The sequence below is a fragment of the Mustela nivalis genome, assembly GCF_964662115.1.
Source record: "Mustela nivalis genome assembly, chromosome: 1".
NCBI classification, from domain to species: Eukaryota; Metazoa; Chordata; class Mammalia; order Carnivora; family Mustelidae; genus Mustela; species Mustela nivalis.
The window spans coordinates 113,271,573-113,290,111 of NC_139020.1; the positions used below are offsets into that span (position 1 = coordinate 113,271,573).

The 18,539-nt window shown below is 46.8% G+C and overlaps 1 protein-coding gene across 5 annotated transcripts in view; it reads right to left on the minus strand.

The window, feature by feature from the left end:
* Positions 1–4,769: 4,769 nt before the first annotated feature.
* The window catches only part of TMEM44 (transmembrane protein 44), a 37,962-nt gene continuing 24,192 nt past the window's right edge, over positions 4,770–18,539 (minus strand). For 3 of the 5 annotated variants that reach the window (XM_082698738.1, XM_082698735.1, XM_082698739.1), the window contains one exon: positions 18,183–18,455. In XM_082698738.1, coding sequence (XP_082554864.1) covers positions 18,196–18,455 — 260 coding nt within the window. In that variant the 3' untranslated portion in view covers positions 18,183–18,195. Of the gene's footprint in view, positions 11,084–13,642; positions 13,676–18,182; positions 18,456–18,539 lie in introns of those variants that run through there. The other 2 variants (XM_082698736.1, XM_082698737.1) reach the window with 2 other exon arrangements.

Sequence of the window (18,539 nt, forward strand, 5' to 3'; positions counted from 1 at the left end):
CCTTTGAAAGAGTAGCCTCAGGGGGCGCTTGGGTGGCTCAGTGGGTTAAAGCCTCTGCCTTCAGTTCAGATCATGATCCAAACATGGTCCCAGGGTTCTGGGATCGAGCCCTACATCAGGCTCTCTGCTCAGCAGGGAGCCTATTTCCCCCTCTCTCTCTCTGCCTACCTCTCTGCCTACTTGTGATCTCTGTCTGCCAAATGAATAAATAAAATCTTAAAAAAAAAAAAAAGAGTAGCCTCAGGGCACTTGGGTGGCACAGTCAGTTGAAAGAGGGACTCCTGGTATCAGCTCAGTGTGTGATCTCATGGTCATGAGATCAAGCCCCCTCGTTGGGCTCCATGCTCAGCACTGACTCTGTTTAAGATTCTCTGCCTCTGCCCCTCCTGCTCGTGCGTGTCCGCTCTCTCTCTCTCTCTCTCTGATAAGTAATTTATATATACATATATATTTTTAAAGATTTTATTTATTTACTTGTCAGAGAGAGAAATAGGGAGAGAGAGCACAGCAGGGAGAGCAGCAGGCAGAGGGAGAAACAGTCTCCCCGCTGAGCAAGGAGCCCAATTCGGTACTCGATCCCAGGACCCCGGGATCATGACCTGAGCTGAAGGTAGATTCCCAACTGACTGAGCCACCTAGGCATCCCCAAATAAATCTTTAAAGAAAAAAAAAAAAAAAAAGAGTAGCTTCATTGGGGAAGGGGATAGGCTCAGATCCTTAGAGTCCAGGATGGTCACAGAAAAGCTATGGGCGCAGATCGGTCTCTGTGGGGAAGAGGGTGGGAGAATGGAGAATCTGGAACTGTCAACTGAAGGGCCTGGATCCGGGTCTGACTCAGCACCATGAGGCCAGCCGGTCTCCTGGGAGGAGGCTGTGTAGGTGAGCTATTTTAGGAGACTAAGTCAGGGTACCCTCGGCCACTGGTAGCAAAGGGGGAGGCAGCTGACCTTTCTGGAAGGGCCACAGCTGGTCCTGAAAGGCTGCCAGGACCCGGGGGCAAACAGCAACGAAGTGAGAGGCTCGGTGTCCAACACTGACACCACGAGGCCGCAAGAGGTCACGGCAGAAGTCACGACAACGGCTAGTCTTGTCTTGGGTGCTGTTTGCCCTGTGTTGATCTCACTGCCTTGAGCTTATTCATTCATTTAATAACACCCAAGAACAGTTCTGGGAGAGAGTCACAACCACCCCTGTTGTACAGAGAAGGAAACTGAGACACAGAGGTTATACAGAGAGTAGCGGGCAGGCTGCGAACCCGAGCGTCTGGCTCCAGAGCCCACTCCCCTAACCACAGGCAGCCATCATCACTGAGCCCTCACTGTGTGCCCTTATGTTCTCTGAGCTCCTTTAGCCTAGCTTATGAAGGAAGAACTGTTTTTATTCCCATTTCACAAATGAGGTAAGTGAGGCATGGGAAAGTTAAGTGGTGGACGTCCATTGCCCATCCTCTCCCTTCTGGGAATGAGGCCGGACTAGTGCCACCTAACCCTATCGCAGCTCCTTCACTTTGGGGACCAGCTAAGCCCTTAGGGTTCTTGGCGACCCCAAGTGAGGTGGGAATCTTCTAGACGATGCTGAGCTTCCCGCAATAAAACGTGTGCGGTCCTTAGGGAGAGAGTGGAAAAGCAAAGTGGGTATGACAATATTTCCACCTCAGTTTTGTGAGAGCAGACCGTACCAATCTCAGGGCTCCTGTCCCGGATTTACTGAATCAGAAGATACAAAAGGTGGGGCCAGGAAACCTGGATTAAAAGAAAACCCAAACCAAACCCCAGGTGATTCTGGTGCCTGGCCGGGGTTGAGAATTACTGCCTTGATTTCATAGTAATATTTTACAACTCCTGGCAGCAGTGATTCTAGGATGCGCTGCTAGCTTTCAGATCATCTGGCTAGAAAGAAGCTGCCTGTAGAAGCTGAAGAGAGGGAAGGAGCTGGTGAAGGACGGGGGAGCAGAGAATCAAAGTCCACGGGGCTCCAGACTCACCCACACAAGCGGGAGGTGGAAATCATCTGTTCTTCAAACACAGCCTCAAATATCTGGTTCTCAGTGAACACTTGCCTTGTGTGGGCCCCACTCTTCCAGCCTTGTCCCCAGCCAAAGGACTGCTACCCTGTGAACCCACAGCGCAAGCTTCCCTGAGACCACTGCTCGCCTCATCCCTGTCCCTGCTCTGGGTTCTCCAGCCCCAGGCAAGACACACAGTCTCAAGGCATAAGGTTTGTGCACTCCCCCAGCCGCCTGGCAAGATATCTGGGATGCAGAATCTCTCAGAAAGTGCTAGCTGAGGGAGCACAAGGGAAGGAAGAAGGGTAGAGTAAAGACAGGAGATAGAGAAGACTCAAAGAGCCATAAGGGTCACCATAGAGGGACGATGGCTGGTGAAATCTGATTTAGTGTTCATCCCTTGAGCACGTGTGACCTTCGCTCTGACCCACTGCAGGCACTCAGCCTCTCTAGGCATTCACCTGGTCAGCCCAGAACTGGGGACAGAGTACACAGAGAGAGAGGAGTACATTTATGATTTCGCCAGGAACTTCATCTTAGGTCTGCGGGTGCTTATAACAACTCTGTGTGGTAAGTGGGGTAAATGTTAATAATCCCATTTTACAGCTGAGAAAACTAAGGCTCACAAAGCTAACAAACGTGTCCAAGGTCCCGTGGCTAGCGAGCAGAGGACAGGTTAGTAGATTTTTAAGTCTGGAAGAGCCCCGGCATATCTCCCGATCCAAATCTCTGGGCAATGTTGCATCATCCCCAAAACCTCTTCGAGGAGAGGTTGGAGTGGTGGTGGTGGAGCTGGGTTGTAGACATTATGGTGTCTGGGAGCTCTGCACGTATACAACTCACTCAGCTCAATCCTTTCCTCCTGAAGCCCGGTCAAAGGCACAGCTCTCTCTCTCTCTGCTCTCCCTGTTCTGCTCTACCTCACCCAAGAAGCCAAGGCCACATCTCTGACTGAGAGAAGGCCCGCTTGCCCTCCCTTGTAGCTCACAAGACCAGCTCAGCAGCTCCCTCTCACCTCTCCCTCCCTCAGGCCAGCATGGGAGAGTCACCACTTGCCTGTGGGGATTTATTTTCTGGTAAAGGGGTATCAAAGGGGTGACACCTTCTGCTTCTCTTGGTTTGCTCTGGAAAAAGGGAGCATCTCAGAATATCTCAATCCAGCCTGTTTAGAAGTTCAAAGAAGCTTTACTCATACAATCTCAGAATAAAAGTGCAGTCAAGGCCTAAAAGACATCCAGGTGAGGTGGACTCAAAAGTGGGGGGGGGGGGCAACAAAACGAGTTGCTTCATGCCTACAAAGTCATGACAATAACTGATACTTCACTGGCCTTTAGGAGCTGAAAAGGCCATTCATGGTCAGTTTGCAGTGTGTGGCACCCAATGAGGATGCAGGTCAGAGAGGAGTGAACTTTCTTAAGAAGAGCAGGAATCAGTCTCACTGATGAAGGTTTAGAATATAGGTGAGGTTCAGTGGGGTGAGGTCCGGAGCCGATGACCAAGAAAGAATTCCTGAGACATCTTTGGTACAAGACAGGGGGTTATTAAAGCAGGGGGACAGGACCCACGGGCAGAAAGAGTTGCTGCCCAGGGGTTGGGAGGGGTGGCAGGGGAGGTAAGAAAAAAGGGAGGTTTCAATAGAACATTCATATCTACCCAAGGCCTTCAGGCCTTGCCATTGTCAGATTAAGGTTGTTTTCCCCTCTAGCAAGGTATTGACGTTAAGATAGTTGAGAGATTCCTAAGGAATGTCCCACTCAGGAGTGGGGGTGGGGAAGGTTGCAGGGTGTCCGCTTCTGCTTTGTCCTCAGCCAGCCTTCTGTTCCCTCATCATCACAGCCAGGGAGTGGTGGGACCAGGACGTGCCTGCTGGCCTTCTGCATCCGAGGTCAATGACTTTGCCCTGTGGCAGGCCAGGGCAAGCCCTACTGGGGACCTCCGCTCAGGCTGCTCCCCCTGGGATCAGAGGCAGCACTTCTAAGCCTGGTCCTTTATTGTGTATTATCTTATCTCAATAGGAAAAGGCAATTCAGGGGAAGAATTTCCTTGTCACGGTGCTCAGGGCTTTCCATTGTCCAGCTTTCTTAGCTCTGGTTCATCCCCAGGGTCTGACAATTACTCATGTCCCTGGAGGCGCCTTATCAAGGGTGTCAAAGATAGAAAACTTATTTTTTTTCTCAGGACCAGACAAACTGGAATCTGTCCATCCCTTGTGTCAGGACATCATCCCACAATTAGCGGGCGGTGACTCCAGCCACACAGGGAAGCTGCTTGAAAAACAGTCCCTAGGAATCTGCCTGGTTGCTTTGCATAGCCCAGAGCCTTCAGGGTCCTCCACTGACTGACCAGTGGGATGGACTGCTGGACAGCCAGACAGCCGGACAGCCAGACAACCATCTCTTGGTGGGGCTGACTATGAGAGGCTTTACTCCTGTACCCTCCCCACCCAACTTTTGACGCAGGAAGACTTCAAACCTACAGAAAAGTTGAAAGAATCATACAACAAACAAACACACCGTTCACCCCTATTCACTTGTCATTCAGTTTATCTCCTTTACTGTATCTCTCTATTTTCATATACATATACACCTGGAAATACATACTCCTCACCCCCCTCAAGCCATTGAAAAGTTGCTGAGTCATGATGCTTCTCTCCTAAACAGCTGGGCATGTGTATCCTAAGAATAAGAATTTCTACATACACACAGAGAGCAAGATAAAAATGCATGCACAGGTGTTTATCAACTTGGAATCTACAGCCAGGGAGTTAGATGTAGAAAGAATCAGCCTTTATTGAAAAAAAAAAAATGCACGCACAATATACAGTACAGTTACGTATGGATTTCACTTTTTCTAATGTTTATGCAGATTTTTAAAATTTTTTATTTATTTTTAAAATTTCTTTTCAGTATTCCAGAATTCATTGTTTATGCTCCACACCCAGTGCTCCATGCAATATGTGCCCTTCCTGATACCCACCACCAGGCTCACCCAACCTCCTACCCCCTTGCCCCTCCAAAACCCTCAGACTGTTTTTCAGAGTCCACGGTGTCTCATGGTTCATCTCCCCCTCCAATTTCCCCCAACTCCCTCTCCTCTCTATCTATTTGGGGGACCAGATACGTATTTATAAGTTTCTTTGTCTAATTATATAATAAATATATACTAATTGAAAAAAATGTAGAAAGCATTAAAAGTATAAAATTCATAAACATATCCATGACAAAGTTACTTATACATTTGTGAGAATGAGCAAGGCACTCAGGCAGTGAACTAGATGATTTTAAGGTAATTCAAGGTCTAATACTTCAGGCTGTGGTTCTCCAATCTTTCAGGTTTTGGGTTTTTTTAAAATCTTTTAGATTTAATGGTGAAATATCATTGCTTCATTGAAGTTATGTCTAATCTGTCCCCACAGTGGGTATGGGGACTTGACAACTTTTTTTTTTCTGTCCTAAATAGTTTTATGAGAACACCTCATGCAAATAGATCCGTTTTAAAGTAATTTCCTTAGGGCAGTGTTTCTCAAAGAGTGGTGCTGGACCATGTAATGGATTCAGTCACTTGTGGAGCTTGGTAAAGATTCCTAGGTCTTGCCCGGATCTAGGAAATCACAAAGGGGTGGAGCCCAAGAGACTATATTTGAACAGGTGCCACACAAATCGGAGCTTTGGAATAGACATATTCACCACGTGCAATTACTAGTTAGAAGGAAAGGCCTATGGACAGCTCTTTTATGGCCAGGATATCTCTGGGAAAGGCCAAAATGGCTGCAGTAGGTGAGGGCACTTTGTCCAGTTGTGCGTTTTGCAAATTCCTCAAACTTGCGCTGGAGATGCTCCAAGTGCTAAGTAGGGATGGCCGGGGGAGGTGTAAGAGGATGAAGGGAAAGGTCAAGTCCAGAGTACAGGAGTGGAACTTGCCAGCCTGCCTTGAAGGAACATGTGAATTAGACCAGGCTGGATTCAGAAGCTGGAAGCTGGTTTAGGAATCACCACATAACCAACGAAGCTCTGGCACTGGAGGCTGATCCCATAGCAACCCACAGGATGTGAAGACAGTTCTTTATACACAGTGCTCAGTACACACGTGAAGCTGCTCTTTCTTATTAGCCCGGAATTCGTGCAAGCTGGAGATAATGCAGCTAAGAGAAAAAAGTATAATCTTAGAATCTGAGAGCCAAAAAGCCTGTTTGAAATCAAACCTAATGAGAAAACTACAAGCAGCTGGTTAAAAGTGGTAGGAAGGGGCGCCTGGGTGGCTCAGTGGGCTAAGCCTCTACCTTCGGCTCAGGTCATGATCTCAGGGTCCTGGGATTGAGCCCCACATCGGGCTCTCTGCTCAGCGGGGAGCCTGCTCCCTGCCCCCCAGACCCCGCCCCCACCCCGGTCTCTCTCTGACTACTTGTGATCTCTCTGTGTCAAATAAACAAAGTTAAAAAAAAAACTGGTAGGAGGAGGAAGGAAGAGGGAGGGGAAAAACGGAAGGGGGGTAGGGAAAAGAACAGAAAAGAAAAAGAAAGAAAAAGGACGGTTGCTTGAGAAAGAGGGCTGCTGAGGGCAGAGGGGAGGAGCAGGGCACTGTTCTTTTTCTTCATAAACATTTTGGTACAACCTGATTCTTTTTTGAAAACAAACATTAACCGCACTACCTTTATTTTTTTTAATGTGTATTTAAAACACAAGACTGATGTACAGTATACCGTAAACTGGTGTCCGGTGGTGTCAACTACATTAGTCACGGCAACATCTTCTCAGAACGATCCCCTTAAAACACCAGAATGGCGATCCAGGCACCAGCAGCCCCTAGACGACCCTCCCCAGTCGCCGCGCCGACGCCGCGAGGCGGGAAACCGCGCGCGGCCGAGCCGGAGGGAGGCGGTGGCCGCGGAGTGCGCACGCGCTGAGCCCCGCGGCGCCTCCTTTCCCGGAAGTGCCCGGCGGTGGTCTGAGCGCACTGCGGGACGCTGGGGTTTGGCCCCTTCTCCGGGAGGAGGTCGGCAATAGGAGGCAGGATTCAGTTCTGATTGGGTCCGCAGGGGGTGAGGAGGGGCAACCGCCCCTGACCGCTCGCCACTGGGGCTAAGCCCTATCTGTAATCGCAGCTAGCTGCAGACTCAGAGGACCCGGGAGAAGAGCCGCGCCCTCGGCCGCCCGTGCCGGCAGCCGGTAGAAAATGCCTGGCGGAGTCGGGAGAGGGCGATGCGTTCTCCAAGGAACAGATTAGTTTGCAGTGAATCTGAAGGCACTTAAACGCTAACGCGCTGTTGACGTGTCTGACCCAGAAGAAGCAGTTCAGGATGCCTGGTGCCTTGTTTAGCTTTCAGAATTTGGTACGGAAAAAGCCGTTGTTCTCCAAATCATTCGATTTAGCACCATTTCTTGAACTTCTTTCTTGATTAAGAACGTCCCTCTCACCTGATGGTGACCTTTGGATTTCTACCGGCAGGATGTGTAAGCTTGAAGAGATCTGCGTCAGCCTTGCGCCGTATCTGGGCTTGTTTCAACGCCGAGGCTTCTCCGCCAAAGCATTGACCTGAACCTGGCGCGGGGGGTAATATTGTAAAGTAGGAGAGAGTAGTCCGATGCTCACATCGTTGGAAAGTGCCAAGAATGATCAACTAGGCACGGAAGAAGAAGTGGAGACCATCTTGAAAGTATTCTGAAGTCAGTCTTGAGACACTCCTACGACATCAGTGATTGAGCCAGGTCTTTTTCTCACACTGTGGAAAATATTTTTCATATTTCCTTCAATATAAGACATGGTTTAGCAAGAATGTGACTTCACCAAAATAAACTGCCAATAATAGAGCCTCTTAATAAACTAAATGAACTCACCAGAATCCCCAAGTTTGGAAGCAAGGTGGCATAGTTTTTGGTTTTCAGTATTGAAAGGACTCTGCAAAATTTTTAAATGTCAAATCCCATGATGCCTTCATGTTACAAAGACAGATTTTATCTTCATTGGATAGCAAAATCCAAACAGAACTATGGTTATATATTGAATCCCATTTTCAAAGTAAATCTGAAATTTGTCTTAAAAGAGTTTATAAAGATGTCCATCTTCTGTGGAAAACAAATTCACCAGCAGGGAAGAAAGAAAGCTGGCCTTTCATTTTACAGGTGAGGAGACTGTGACCCAGAAAGAAAAATGATTTGAGAAGGATTACGCCAAATCAGATTTGGGAGTTAGAGCCCAGTGTCACGCCTTGCCCAAGTGCCTCTCCTTACTCTGTCCAGGCTCATATCCCATGGTAACAAACATGATGTGAGTGTGGCCTCAGATGTTGCTCACAGGAGATATGGAGATAGTGGTTTTTCAGGATCTAGACAGGATTTTAAGAAAGTCTTAGTGATCAGAACTCTCCCTAAAGGGTACAGACATCAGAATATACAATAGTGAAATCTCTCTCTCTTTTTCTGGGAAGATCTTAAGTTGGGGCTACATAATCATTTATTAGGATTGTCAAGGGGATTCAACCCTCTGAAGATCATTCTATTTGTGAGTCTGATATTTTTTTGTTACTGACAGCCCTTTGAGCACCTAAGTGCCCAGCAGGTCTAAGGAGAATGGAAACTAATCCCTTTTCAAGGTTACTTTGAGATTTAGGTATTGTGTTATGCAGTTCATGTATGTTGATTTACTTAGTCTTCACAACAGGCATTGTAGATAGGTATTGTTTCACTCAGTTCACAAAGGTTAGGTAGCATGCTCCAAGCCACGGAGATAATAGGCAGCACAACTGAGGCCACATTAAACCATCACTTACATCCAGATGAGTGGGTGAGAGAAGATGATGACGGTTTGTTTCCCAGCCTTTTCCCTTGTAGGTAACCCTTTTACTGCTCAGTGAGTCTTCAGGGCAAGTAACTCCCATTATCCTCCTGGTCCAACAGGGATGAGGCTGCAATGGAGGCCCAGGACGGGGACACTCCGACTAGGAGAAAAGATTTTGGGTTGGCACCTCTTTACAAAGGCTCTGGGGTTCCAGAGCTTTGCCTAACAGACAGGTTCTTATTGAACAAGGAGGCCAAAGTTTGCTTCCAAAGTTTTCAGTTTAATAGTTCACTCTGGGTGAAGAGACTTCTTCAGGATTCAGCTTTGAGACAAGATTGGACCACAACATGAGGAACTGGTTTGTGAAGCAAGGCTGGGACGATGGGAACTAGGGAGACAGACAACATCTGGGACTCAGGTAGTTTGTGCTGCTTAAATCAGCGAGACTATTTGATGTTGTTGGGTAAATGGCCATTTCATTAAGACTCGGGCAATTTCTGGTACCCCCTGGGAGCATGGGCCAGCCTCCTCTTGAGAGAAGGAGGATATGCAAAAGGTAAAGTCCAGAGATTGTATCCTATCCCTGGGCCTTCTTGCCTTTCTAAAGATGAGCCCACCTTCTGCCCTGCTGCTATTGCTCCAGTTAAATATGTTCCCCATGTTCATACTGTGCCCATGACTACATTTCTGCTTCCTAAAAAGCTGTGGCCTACCGGAGGCATGTCAGTCACCTTCCTACTCTAGTTCTGGTCACGGCTGCCAATGAGCCACGGTATTAAGTGCTAACTCCCTTGCCTGTGTGGTCTGATTCCTTGCCAGCCTCTTCACCACCTAGCCCAGATTGCGCCATCCATTCCGGCCACATCAGCTTCCTCTTTCCTGGACTGGATTCCATCCCTCCCTGGGTCCAGTCCTCTGTAGGCTTTCTTCCGGAATGCGCTCTCCACCCCAACTCTTAGCTCCTTTCCAAGAACAGCTTCCATGGTTAAGAGCACAAAGCAAAACTGGCTTTGGCAAACTCCATTTCAAGACACCAAGGGATCAGAGCAGTTGGATAAAGGGGATAAATAGGGTGGCTTTAAGTTCTCTTCTAGCTCAGAGGCCACTTAAAAAATTGAGATCTCTGCTGAGGTCTGTGGAATCCCCTTGCTTTCCTGAGGCACCCCCTTCTTCATGCTGCTGGGATTTAAACTACGCCTTTGGAGAAACCGGGTAACTGCAACTAAGTCACACAGGCTCTGAGGGGCCATCCAGGAGCAAAGCTATGTTTCTTGACACGCCTTCCAGTTCCCTTCATGGCTGGCTTTTGTGGCTGTGCTGGGATTCAGACATCTCTGCACTCCACAGTGAGATGCTCCAACTCAATCATGACTTACTCCAGTAAATTTATTCACTCCCACCTCGGCCCCATTCCCTCCAACCTTCCCCTCTCCCGTGATCATGGTATCAAAATAATGCTAAAATGAGATGACTATGCTTGAATTTAACACCTCCCACCATGCCTCTTTCATGTTAGCTCCTGAAGCAGACAGGCCCGCTCACTGCAAACCCTGCCAGCACACACCTTGGGCGGGTTGGAGCAGCTCCTGGTACCTAGAGCAATGAACTTAGCTTGCCCTTTCAATAACCATGATCTCACAAACTTTTGGTCGACCAAGCAGTCCCATCTCCAACTTCCAGCAGAAAACTCCAGAAGCAGAAAACTTTGATGGGAGCCAGGTCCCATCAGTACTGGTGAGGGTGTCCTAGATCTGCATACGGGCCCACCCTTCTCATCTCCTGGACTTGCAGAATGGGGGTCCGTGGAGATCCAAACATAGGAGCTGCTTGTTAGATGAACTCATTCCTGGCACCTAGCAGAGATGTGGAAGATGGCTGAATCGGAAGGGAAAAGGAAGAGAGGGCCCAGTAGATGAAAGTTTCTACTTCAAAGCAAGAGTGGTCTGTGAACTTCTGATCTTCAGACCAAACTGCGCATGCCCAGGTCTATCCACGGGACCCAGAGTCTTCGCTCTGTTCTGAGCCACAACACACAGCAGCCAAGCTCAGTGACCACACCCAGCTCCTCACTTTCATGAGCCACCTCTGCAGAAGCTGAGATGCCTGCCATGGGGTTCACTGCAGGTTGATCCCTGCTCCATTCCTGACAAACGTTTGGCTGAGGGCTCTGAGCTGATGGCCTTGCATTAGGTGTTCTTCGTCAGACGTCAAGACCACTGGCCCCATGGAGCCCTTGTGTGCCTGGGATCCGAGCATGTCTACGTTGTCTTTGTTCCCTTCAAGGTTTACGTCTTCAGGGTCCCACTGTAGAGAAAAGACACAAATGGTACCTGGATGGAACAGATGCTTCCCATCTCTTACAATGCGCCACGGCTAACAACAGCTCCAGTCCTGGTTCTCACAACCCAGGCATAGACAAGGAGAAACAGTAAGGGCAGGTTAATCAGGCCTGCGTTTCTAGGAACTCATGGGACACATACAACTTTAAAGCAAGGAGTTAACAGACAACCACCCGGAACCGACAGACCTACTCCCCAGCCCCGACAGACCCACTCCCCAGCCCCCTTTTCCATCTTTACTCTAGTGAGAATGAGTCATGTTCCTTTTATCCCAAGACTTCCCACCTCCATGCCTAAGTCATTCCTGGAATAGATCAGGCAAATTCAACCCATTCTTTATGGCCCAGATAGGTACCTCCTCTTCCAGGAAGCCTACTCTGACTGCTTTTACCCATTGAGCTTGCACACCCTTATTTCTTTGTATTGACTGTACAAGTCATTTGTAGCTGAACATGGGCACTGCCTTGTCCTTTTAGGTAGAGGATGAGTTCCTTATGAGCAGAGCACCGGTCTGCCCTTGCCACCTGGCCCTCCTCCCCACCACATCATTTCCTATAAAATTGAGGCTCAGCAGACTTGTCCAAAGCAAACACTTAAAACTTAATTGAGAAGGTGGTCACTGCCAGTGATTATTCTATTATTCTGACTCACACAAGTATGGGAAAGGTTAAGAGCAAAAAGTTGAGAAAAGAGAAGTCATATAAGCATTGATGATACATGGTTTGCAAAGACCTCCTCTTTTTCTCATGTGACCAAGGAGAGAGAGAACTTTGCATGGGGCCAAGAGCAGGGAATTCTTGGTGAGTCCAGCCACGGAGGCAAGCGGGGGTTGGACTCAAGTCCTCCTTCTGCCACTAACTTGCTTTCTCTTCTTTGGGCCTCAGTTTCTCGAGTGGTAAGCCGGGGTGTTGGATCAGCAACTAAATATGATCTCTTTAATTTCTGAGTTTCTATGACTGATAACTTGGAGTGACAAGGTCACATTTGACAGTATCAAGAGACCCAGGAAACAACATAGGAAAAGATCGTGTCTGCCTAGGCCAGATGATGCCTAGCCGGGCAAGGAAACAACCAGTCATGGCCTGCCCTCCAAGAAAAACACTGCCAGCTGCTCGAACTTAAGCTCAATCCAACAGTCCAGTCGTAAGGGTCCTAGATAAGGTCTGTAGGGCTCCCTGAGCTACTGAGAGAAATGCACACAGCATGCCAGTTATAAAATACAAAACGTGGCTTTGTTTGAAATAGGAAGAGCCCAATTCAATTAGTGATTTACTGATAACTGAATTGAGTTCCACTACTTGGTGCCTAAAAAAGCATCGTGTTAAAAAGGCCACCTCCTCCCCTAACCCTGCGGGCCAAGGACTAAGCTGATCGGGTTGTTGCAGCTTGGTCCCCCACCCCTGCCCTGTACCTGTTTGGGGCTGTGCCAGCCACTTCAAGCACTAACTTATCTATGCGTGATTGCAGATGTGGGCAGGAGATAACAAGCAAATCCCCAAAGAGTCTCCGATGGCCCTGCAGGCTCCACCGCCCAGGTGCCCAGGGGCGGAGGTAGGGGCCTGTTTCATTCTTTGAGGGTGGACGGTATGCTTTGTGATGAATGCTGATTTCAGGCTCAGGCCCACGTTCCAGATCACAGCTCTTGGAGCGGGCTGTGATCAATCTCACCAGAAGCGCCCAAGGTGCCCATTAAAAAAAAAAGACGGATGCCGGGCATCCACCCTCGCCCCTCTCTGGTTTGGGACCTAAGGTTTGACATTTTAACAAGTGCCTCAGGTGATTTTTAGCGCCACAATATTTCAGAATCACTGCTCCAGCTCCCGAAAGAGCTTCTCCAGAGTTGTTCTTTCTGCTCTTGACCAACTCAGAGGCCACCAAACAGCCAGCCTCTTCAATTAAGTGCACTCTTTGAAGTGGGTTAAGCCTCTGAAACATTTTTAATCTCTTCCTTCTGAATTCCTGGAAGACTGCGTTTTGAAACCTCATCTTAAGCAATGAAAACATTGCTGGAATCCAGGCAAAAAGAAAATCTGAGCAAAAGATGATCTCCACCCTTACCAGAAAGAATCCTGGGAGATGAGCAGCACAGGTAGTTGTCATCAGACAAGCTCAGCTCTCCCCTGCAGGCCAGGGAGGTGTGGACACAGCACCCGCTGCCCAGGGTCCCAGAGGGACAGTGTGGGGGGATGCAGCCGGCCCCCAGCACCACCACCACCACCGCCGCTAACCTGCTGCTACTCGGCTTGTCCACGGGTTTGTCTGCCAAACCATGCTTCTCCTGGGGTTCCACATCTTCTGAATCCCTACCTGATGATTTGGGGCACAGCAGAAAGCACTTGGAACTGAGAGAGGCTGGAAAATCCCCTGATCCTCAGACTTGCCTCTCGTTTTCTTTTTTCTTTTTTTCTTTACCTAAAAGAATGTGGCATGGGCCCAGCCATCCAAGAAGGGCTCACAAAAACAGGAAATGGAATCAAGCCACAGGACATCCCTTCTGGAATAGAGAGAGTATGATTGTCCATACCTGCTCCGAGTTTAGGGCTTCCCAATACTTCTGCTGCAGAATAAAAAGAGAGATGGAAACAAGTGTTGGCGAGATTTCGCCAGCGTCACAGAGCAGAGCAGAGCAGAGCAGGGCTCAGCGCCAGCACAGTCTGCCCAGTGAGCGAGGCGGCAGGGCCCTGCAGTGATCTGGGGGCAGAGGAACAGAGGACTTGAGCAAGCAGAAAGGCAGCAGCTCCTGGTGGCTACAATCTAGTTAAATGATCAATAGGATAATTGCGATAATTACAAAGGGCTGCAGGTTCTTGGAAAAATTATAATCTGTACTAGATGTAAAAATTACTATTATTAGAAGTTATTATTATTATCAGGCATAATAATAAATCTTCCGTTTATTAACCACATGGCTGAGATGAGTCAACTCAAACCCATAAAACTAAGAGATGCAAATAAAATCCCCTTGAAAATACAGAGTATTTTCTACCAGCCAAGATCCAGTTTTAATTAGCCTTTACTGCATGGGTGGTTCCACCCCAAGGCTCAAGTATGTCTGACTCAGGTTCTGGAAGTTCGCAGGATGGTCTGCTCTTGTTCATCCAGCACCTCATGCAGCGCCTGGGAGATACGTGTTTCCGACATAGAGTCATGAATCTGCAGATGTCCAGCAGACTTATCTGTCTGTCGAATAGCTGCCGATCTGCACAGTCCAGACGATGTGGCTTTGTCACATTAAAACAAAGCCTCTACTGTTCAATTCTTTTAAATTCCATTAAAAAAAAATTTTTTTTTAGGGACACTTGTGTAGCTCAGTCGGTTAAGCATCTGCCTTCAGCTCAGGTCATGATCCCAGGGTCCTGGGATCGAGTCTGGCTTCAGGCTCCTTGTGCCGTAGGTGCCTGCTTCTCCCTCTGGTTGCCACTCCCCATGCTTGTGCATGCACTCTCTTTCTCTCTCTCTCTCTCAGACGAATAAAATAAAATCTTTAAAAAATTTTTAAAATTTAAATTATTTTTTAAATTATTATTTTTTTAAGTTGGAGGTCCAGCGCTTTTTTTAAAAAAAGATTTTATTTATTTATTTGACAGACAGATCACATGCAGGCAGAGAGGCAGGCAGAGAGAGAGGAGGAAGTAGGCTCCCTGCAGAGCAGAGTCCTCTGCAGAGCAGAGAGCCCGATGAGAGGCCCAATCCCAGGATCCCGGGAACATGACCCAAGCTGAAGGCAGAGGCTTCAACCGACTGAGCCACCCAGGCGCCCCAGGTCCAATGCTTTTTTAAAAAGTAATCTCTATGCCCAATGAAGGGTTCTAACTTACAACCCCAAAATCAACAGCTGCATGCTCTACGGACTGAGCCAGCCAGGCGCCCCTTAAATTTCCACTTTAAACAACTTTTTAAAAAAATTTTATTTATTTGACACACAGAGAGAGAAATCACAAATAGGCAAAGAGGCAGGCAGAGAAAGGGGAGGAAGCAGGCTCCCTGCTGAGCAGAGAGCCCGATGCGGGGCTCGATCCCAGCACCCTGGAATCATGACCTGAACTGAAGGCAGAGGCTTAAACCACTGAGCCACCCAGGCACACTAAACAACTCTTTAATTGTAGATTTTCAACCATATACCAATAAAAGAATATCTAATGAACACCCAGGGACACATCCTGTTTTATCTGCTGTAGCTCTCCAATTTTTTTATTTGCTTAAGTATTTTAAAATAAATAATTTTATCTGTAAATATTTCAACATGTCTCTCATAAATAAAGACGTTTTCTAAAAAATCCTTAGAACAGTGCAATTATTAGACCTAACAAGATTCGTGATAATTCCACGGTGTTCATCTTTTAATGACAGCCTGCCTTGGGAGGGAGACATAAACTGAAAAAACAAAACAAACAAACAAACAAAAAATATTTTTTTTAAAAAACAGGGTGAATTGGAGAAGATATGAAATTACTAAAATGATAGTTCAACATACTGCGAATGACAGAAATGTTGGGAGGACGCAGGGGTTGAAAAGTGAAACAACTTTAACAAATGAAACAAATAAAAAGAAATGAAAAAGGGGCGCCTGGGTGGCTCAGTCGGTTGAGCCTCTGCCTTCTGCTCAGGTCGTGGTCTGGGGGTCCTAGGATTGAGCCCCACATTGGGCTCTCTGCTCAGAGGAGAGCCTGCGCCCCCACTTTCTGCCTCTCTGCCTACTTGTGATCTCTCTGTCAAATAAATAAAATCTTAAAAAAAAAAAAAGAAATGAAAGAAAAGTTGCTAACTTTTACCTTTCTTTCGAAAATACAGATGTTCATGCAAAGTAGCAATAGTAATCTGATTTTACACAGTGAGGGGCTGTGTTTGTTTAAAAAAAATTATTAAATGCAGAAGAAGAATCAAATACAGAAGAGAATACGAAGATTGATGGGAAAACTGGTAACCTCCAAATAAAAGTCTGTAGTTTAGTTAATAGTAATGTACTAGTGTTAATTTCTCAGTTTTGACAAACAGCATTCTTGTGTAAGATGTTAACATTACAGGAAACTGGGCAGAGGCGCACAGGATCTTTCTGTACTACGTATTATTCCAAAATTTGAAAAGTTTATTTAAAGCCAAGCAAACAGAACTAAGAGTCCCCCAACTGGATTGGCAAGAAAGCTTGAAATTTCCTTTTCCAAACTTCGCCATCACTGTTTAAAATTTAAGAAGAGTGCCCTCTAGTGGCAGTAGTAGTCGGGATTTCTTTTTAAAGTTCTTTCTTAAGCCAAAAATGACAGTGTGCCCAAGGATGCAATGAACCCAAGTGTCTCTGAGAACTCTCTCCACATCCCCAAAAGTGAAAATAAATCACATATTCTGGTGATTCAAGAGCAAAATGTGTTAATTTCTGTTCAGGAATTTTTTTCAAAAACAAATTTAAAAATAAACATAAAATAAATTCTATCCCATAATTCTACTCCAAGAGCCTCATGAACAGTATTGAATAGCTCTCTGAAATACACACAATCACATACACACACAAACCAAAATGTGCAAACAGCTTTTCTCCCTTATCGTCAGTGGGCATTACCACGGTCTTGAAATTGTCTTTAGGACGCTGATTTCACCACCTCCATGAACCACAGCAGGTAATATGTCAGTTCAGCTCCTTTCTAAAAGCACACTTTTTCATGCTTCTGAAATCAAAAGCAATACATAGCCCCCCACCTACAAGGCATGGGGCAACATTTCCTTTGTTTCTGTAGGCTTTGAGGTGTGTCCTAACCATTGAGGAAACATGGTCACTTTCCAGGCTTACATTTTAGACTTCGTCCTCTTACACTTAGGGAGAAGTGACTTCTCCCAAGACTGGGGAGGTGACACGGTGTTGGACTCAGGACCAAAGATGATGAAAGTTTTTTTGTTTCTTCCAATTATAAAGTGTTAAGATTGGCCAGGTACATATCAGCTATGATTTTCTCCCAGAATTCATTAAGTGAATTTCCTTTTGAACTGGAACCTTATAGACTTTTAAAATTTACACGATATGCTTCCAAATGGTACCCTTTCTATTTCTCTAGTTCGTTAAGCTGTTCTATAGCACCTGCCCTAAATGGGGCAGGGTTTCACCTCCCCACGCCTTCCTCCTCCCCACCTGCCCGAACTCTTCCTGCCTTCTCCATAATACACGTTTACACTCAAGGTCATGGTGCTGCACAGGACCTTAAAGACGGCCTGGTCCAGAGCTGGGGTTTCAGAGTGAACATTTATGGGAACAGTACATCCCGACCTTGGCGGAGCCTCACAGCCTTCCCCAAATCATTGTCTCCACTTTCAGAGCAGGCCCAGAGAAAGGATGAGTGCTGCCATACTGATGCCACAGCCAGAAGCCCAGAGGTCATACCTGAGCCCGCCTCCAGCCTGCTTCCCACGAACGCTGTGTGGGGCACACCAGCTGCCCCCCACTTGATCCTCCTATTTACCCTGTAATGCAGGTAGCACAAGTCTCAGGATTCCTAGATACAGAAGGAGAAGCTGAAACTCAAGCAGTCTAGTGGGGGCCCAAGGCCACCTGGCAGGTCAGCGAGAGCCCAGAGAAGCCCGAGTCTGTGCTGTGTCCTGCACAGCTCATTTCCCTCTGGGGACCAGGAGAGCCTCTCTGCTCACCCTGGGGGAATGAGCAGACTGAACACACCTTTCAGGAACTATTCTTTCTCATGGTCTCATTGCAAGTGGTGCCCGCTGTCCGGGTAGGACACAGTTCCCTGGAGGGCAGAATGTATGTCCTGAACTTGATCTTGATCTTTGGTACTTATTGGAATGTCTGGCCTCCTTCTTCACACTTACACGTATTTTCTTCTAAAATTAGCACTTTTATAGCCCATTAATGTAAATATATATTTTTAAAAGGTATGCAATAAATATATACATAAATATAAATATATATAATAAATATGTATTTAAAAATATTTTTATATATTTTATATATGTGTACATATACATTTTATATATTTGTACATATAGGTGCCTCGTTAGCGCAGTAGGTAGCGCGTCAGTCTCATATATTTGTACATATACACACATACACACACACACACACATAATTTTTTTTCCTTAAAAGAATGATTTGGTCTTCAGAATAGCAAACAGCCAAAGGAATCTGTCCTGGTCTGCTGGTGCTGAAAGCAGGGTTTGGAGAGGGAATGAGCAGTCTTGGTTGCCAACAACAGCCTTAGACACAGAATTAGCAGGGACACACAGGGACTTGACCCTCTTTAGACAGAGCAATCTGGCATTCCATCCTGTTCTTGACCCCCACACATGTACACACAAGTGTACACAAGACACAGACTTTGTTCCAAAGCCAGAAACAGCCTCTTCTAAAATTTCTTTTTTTTTTTTTTTAAAATATTTTATTTATTTATTTGACAGAGAGAGATCACAAGTAGGCGGAGAGG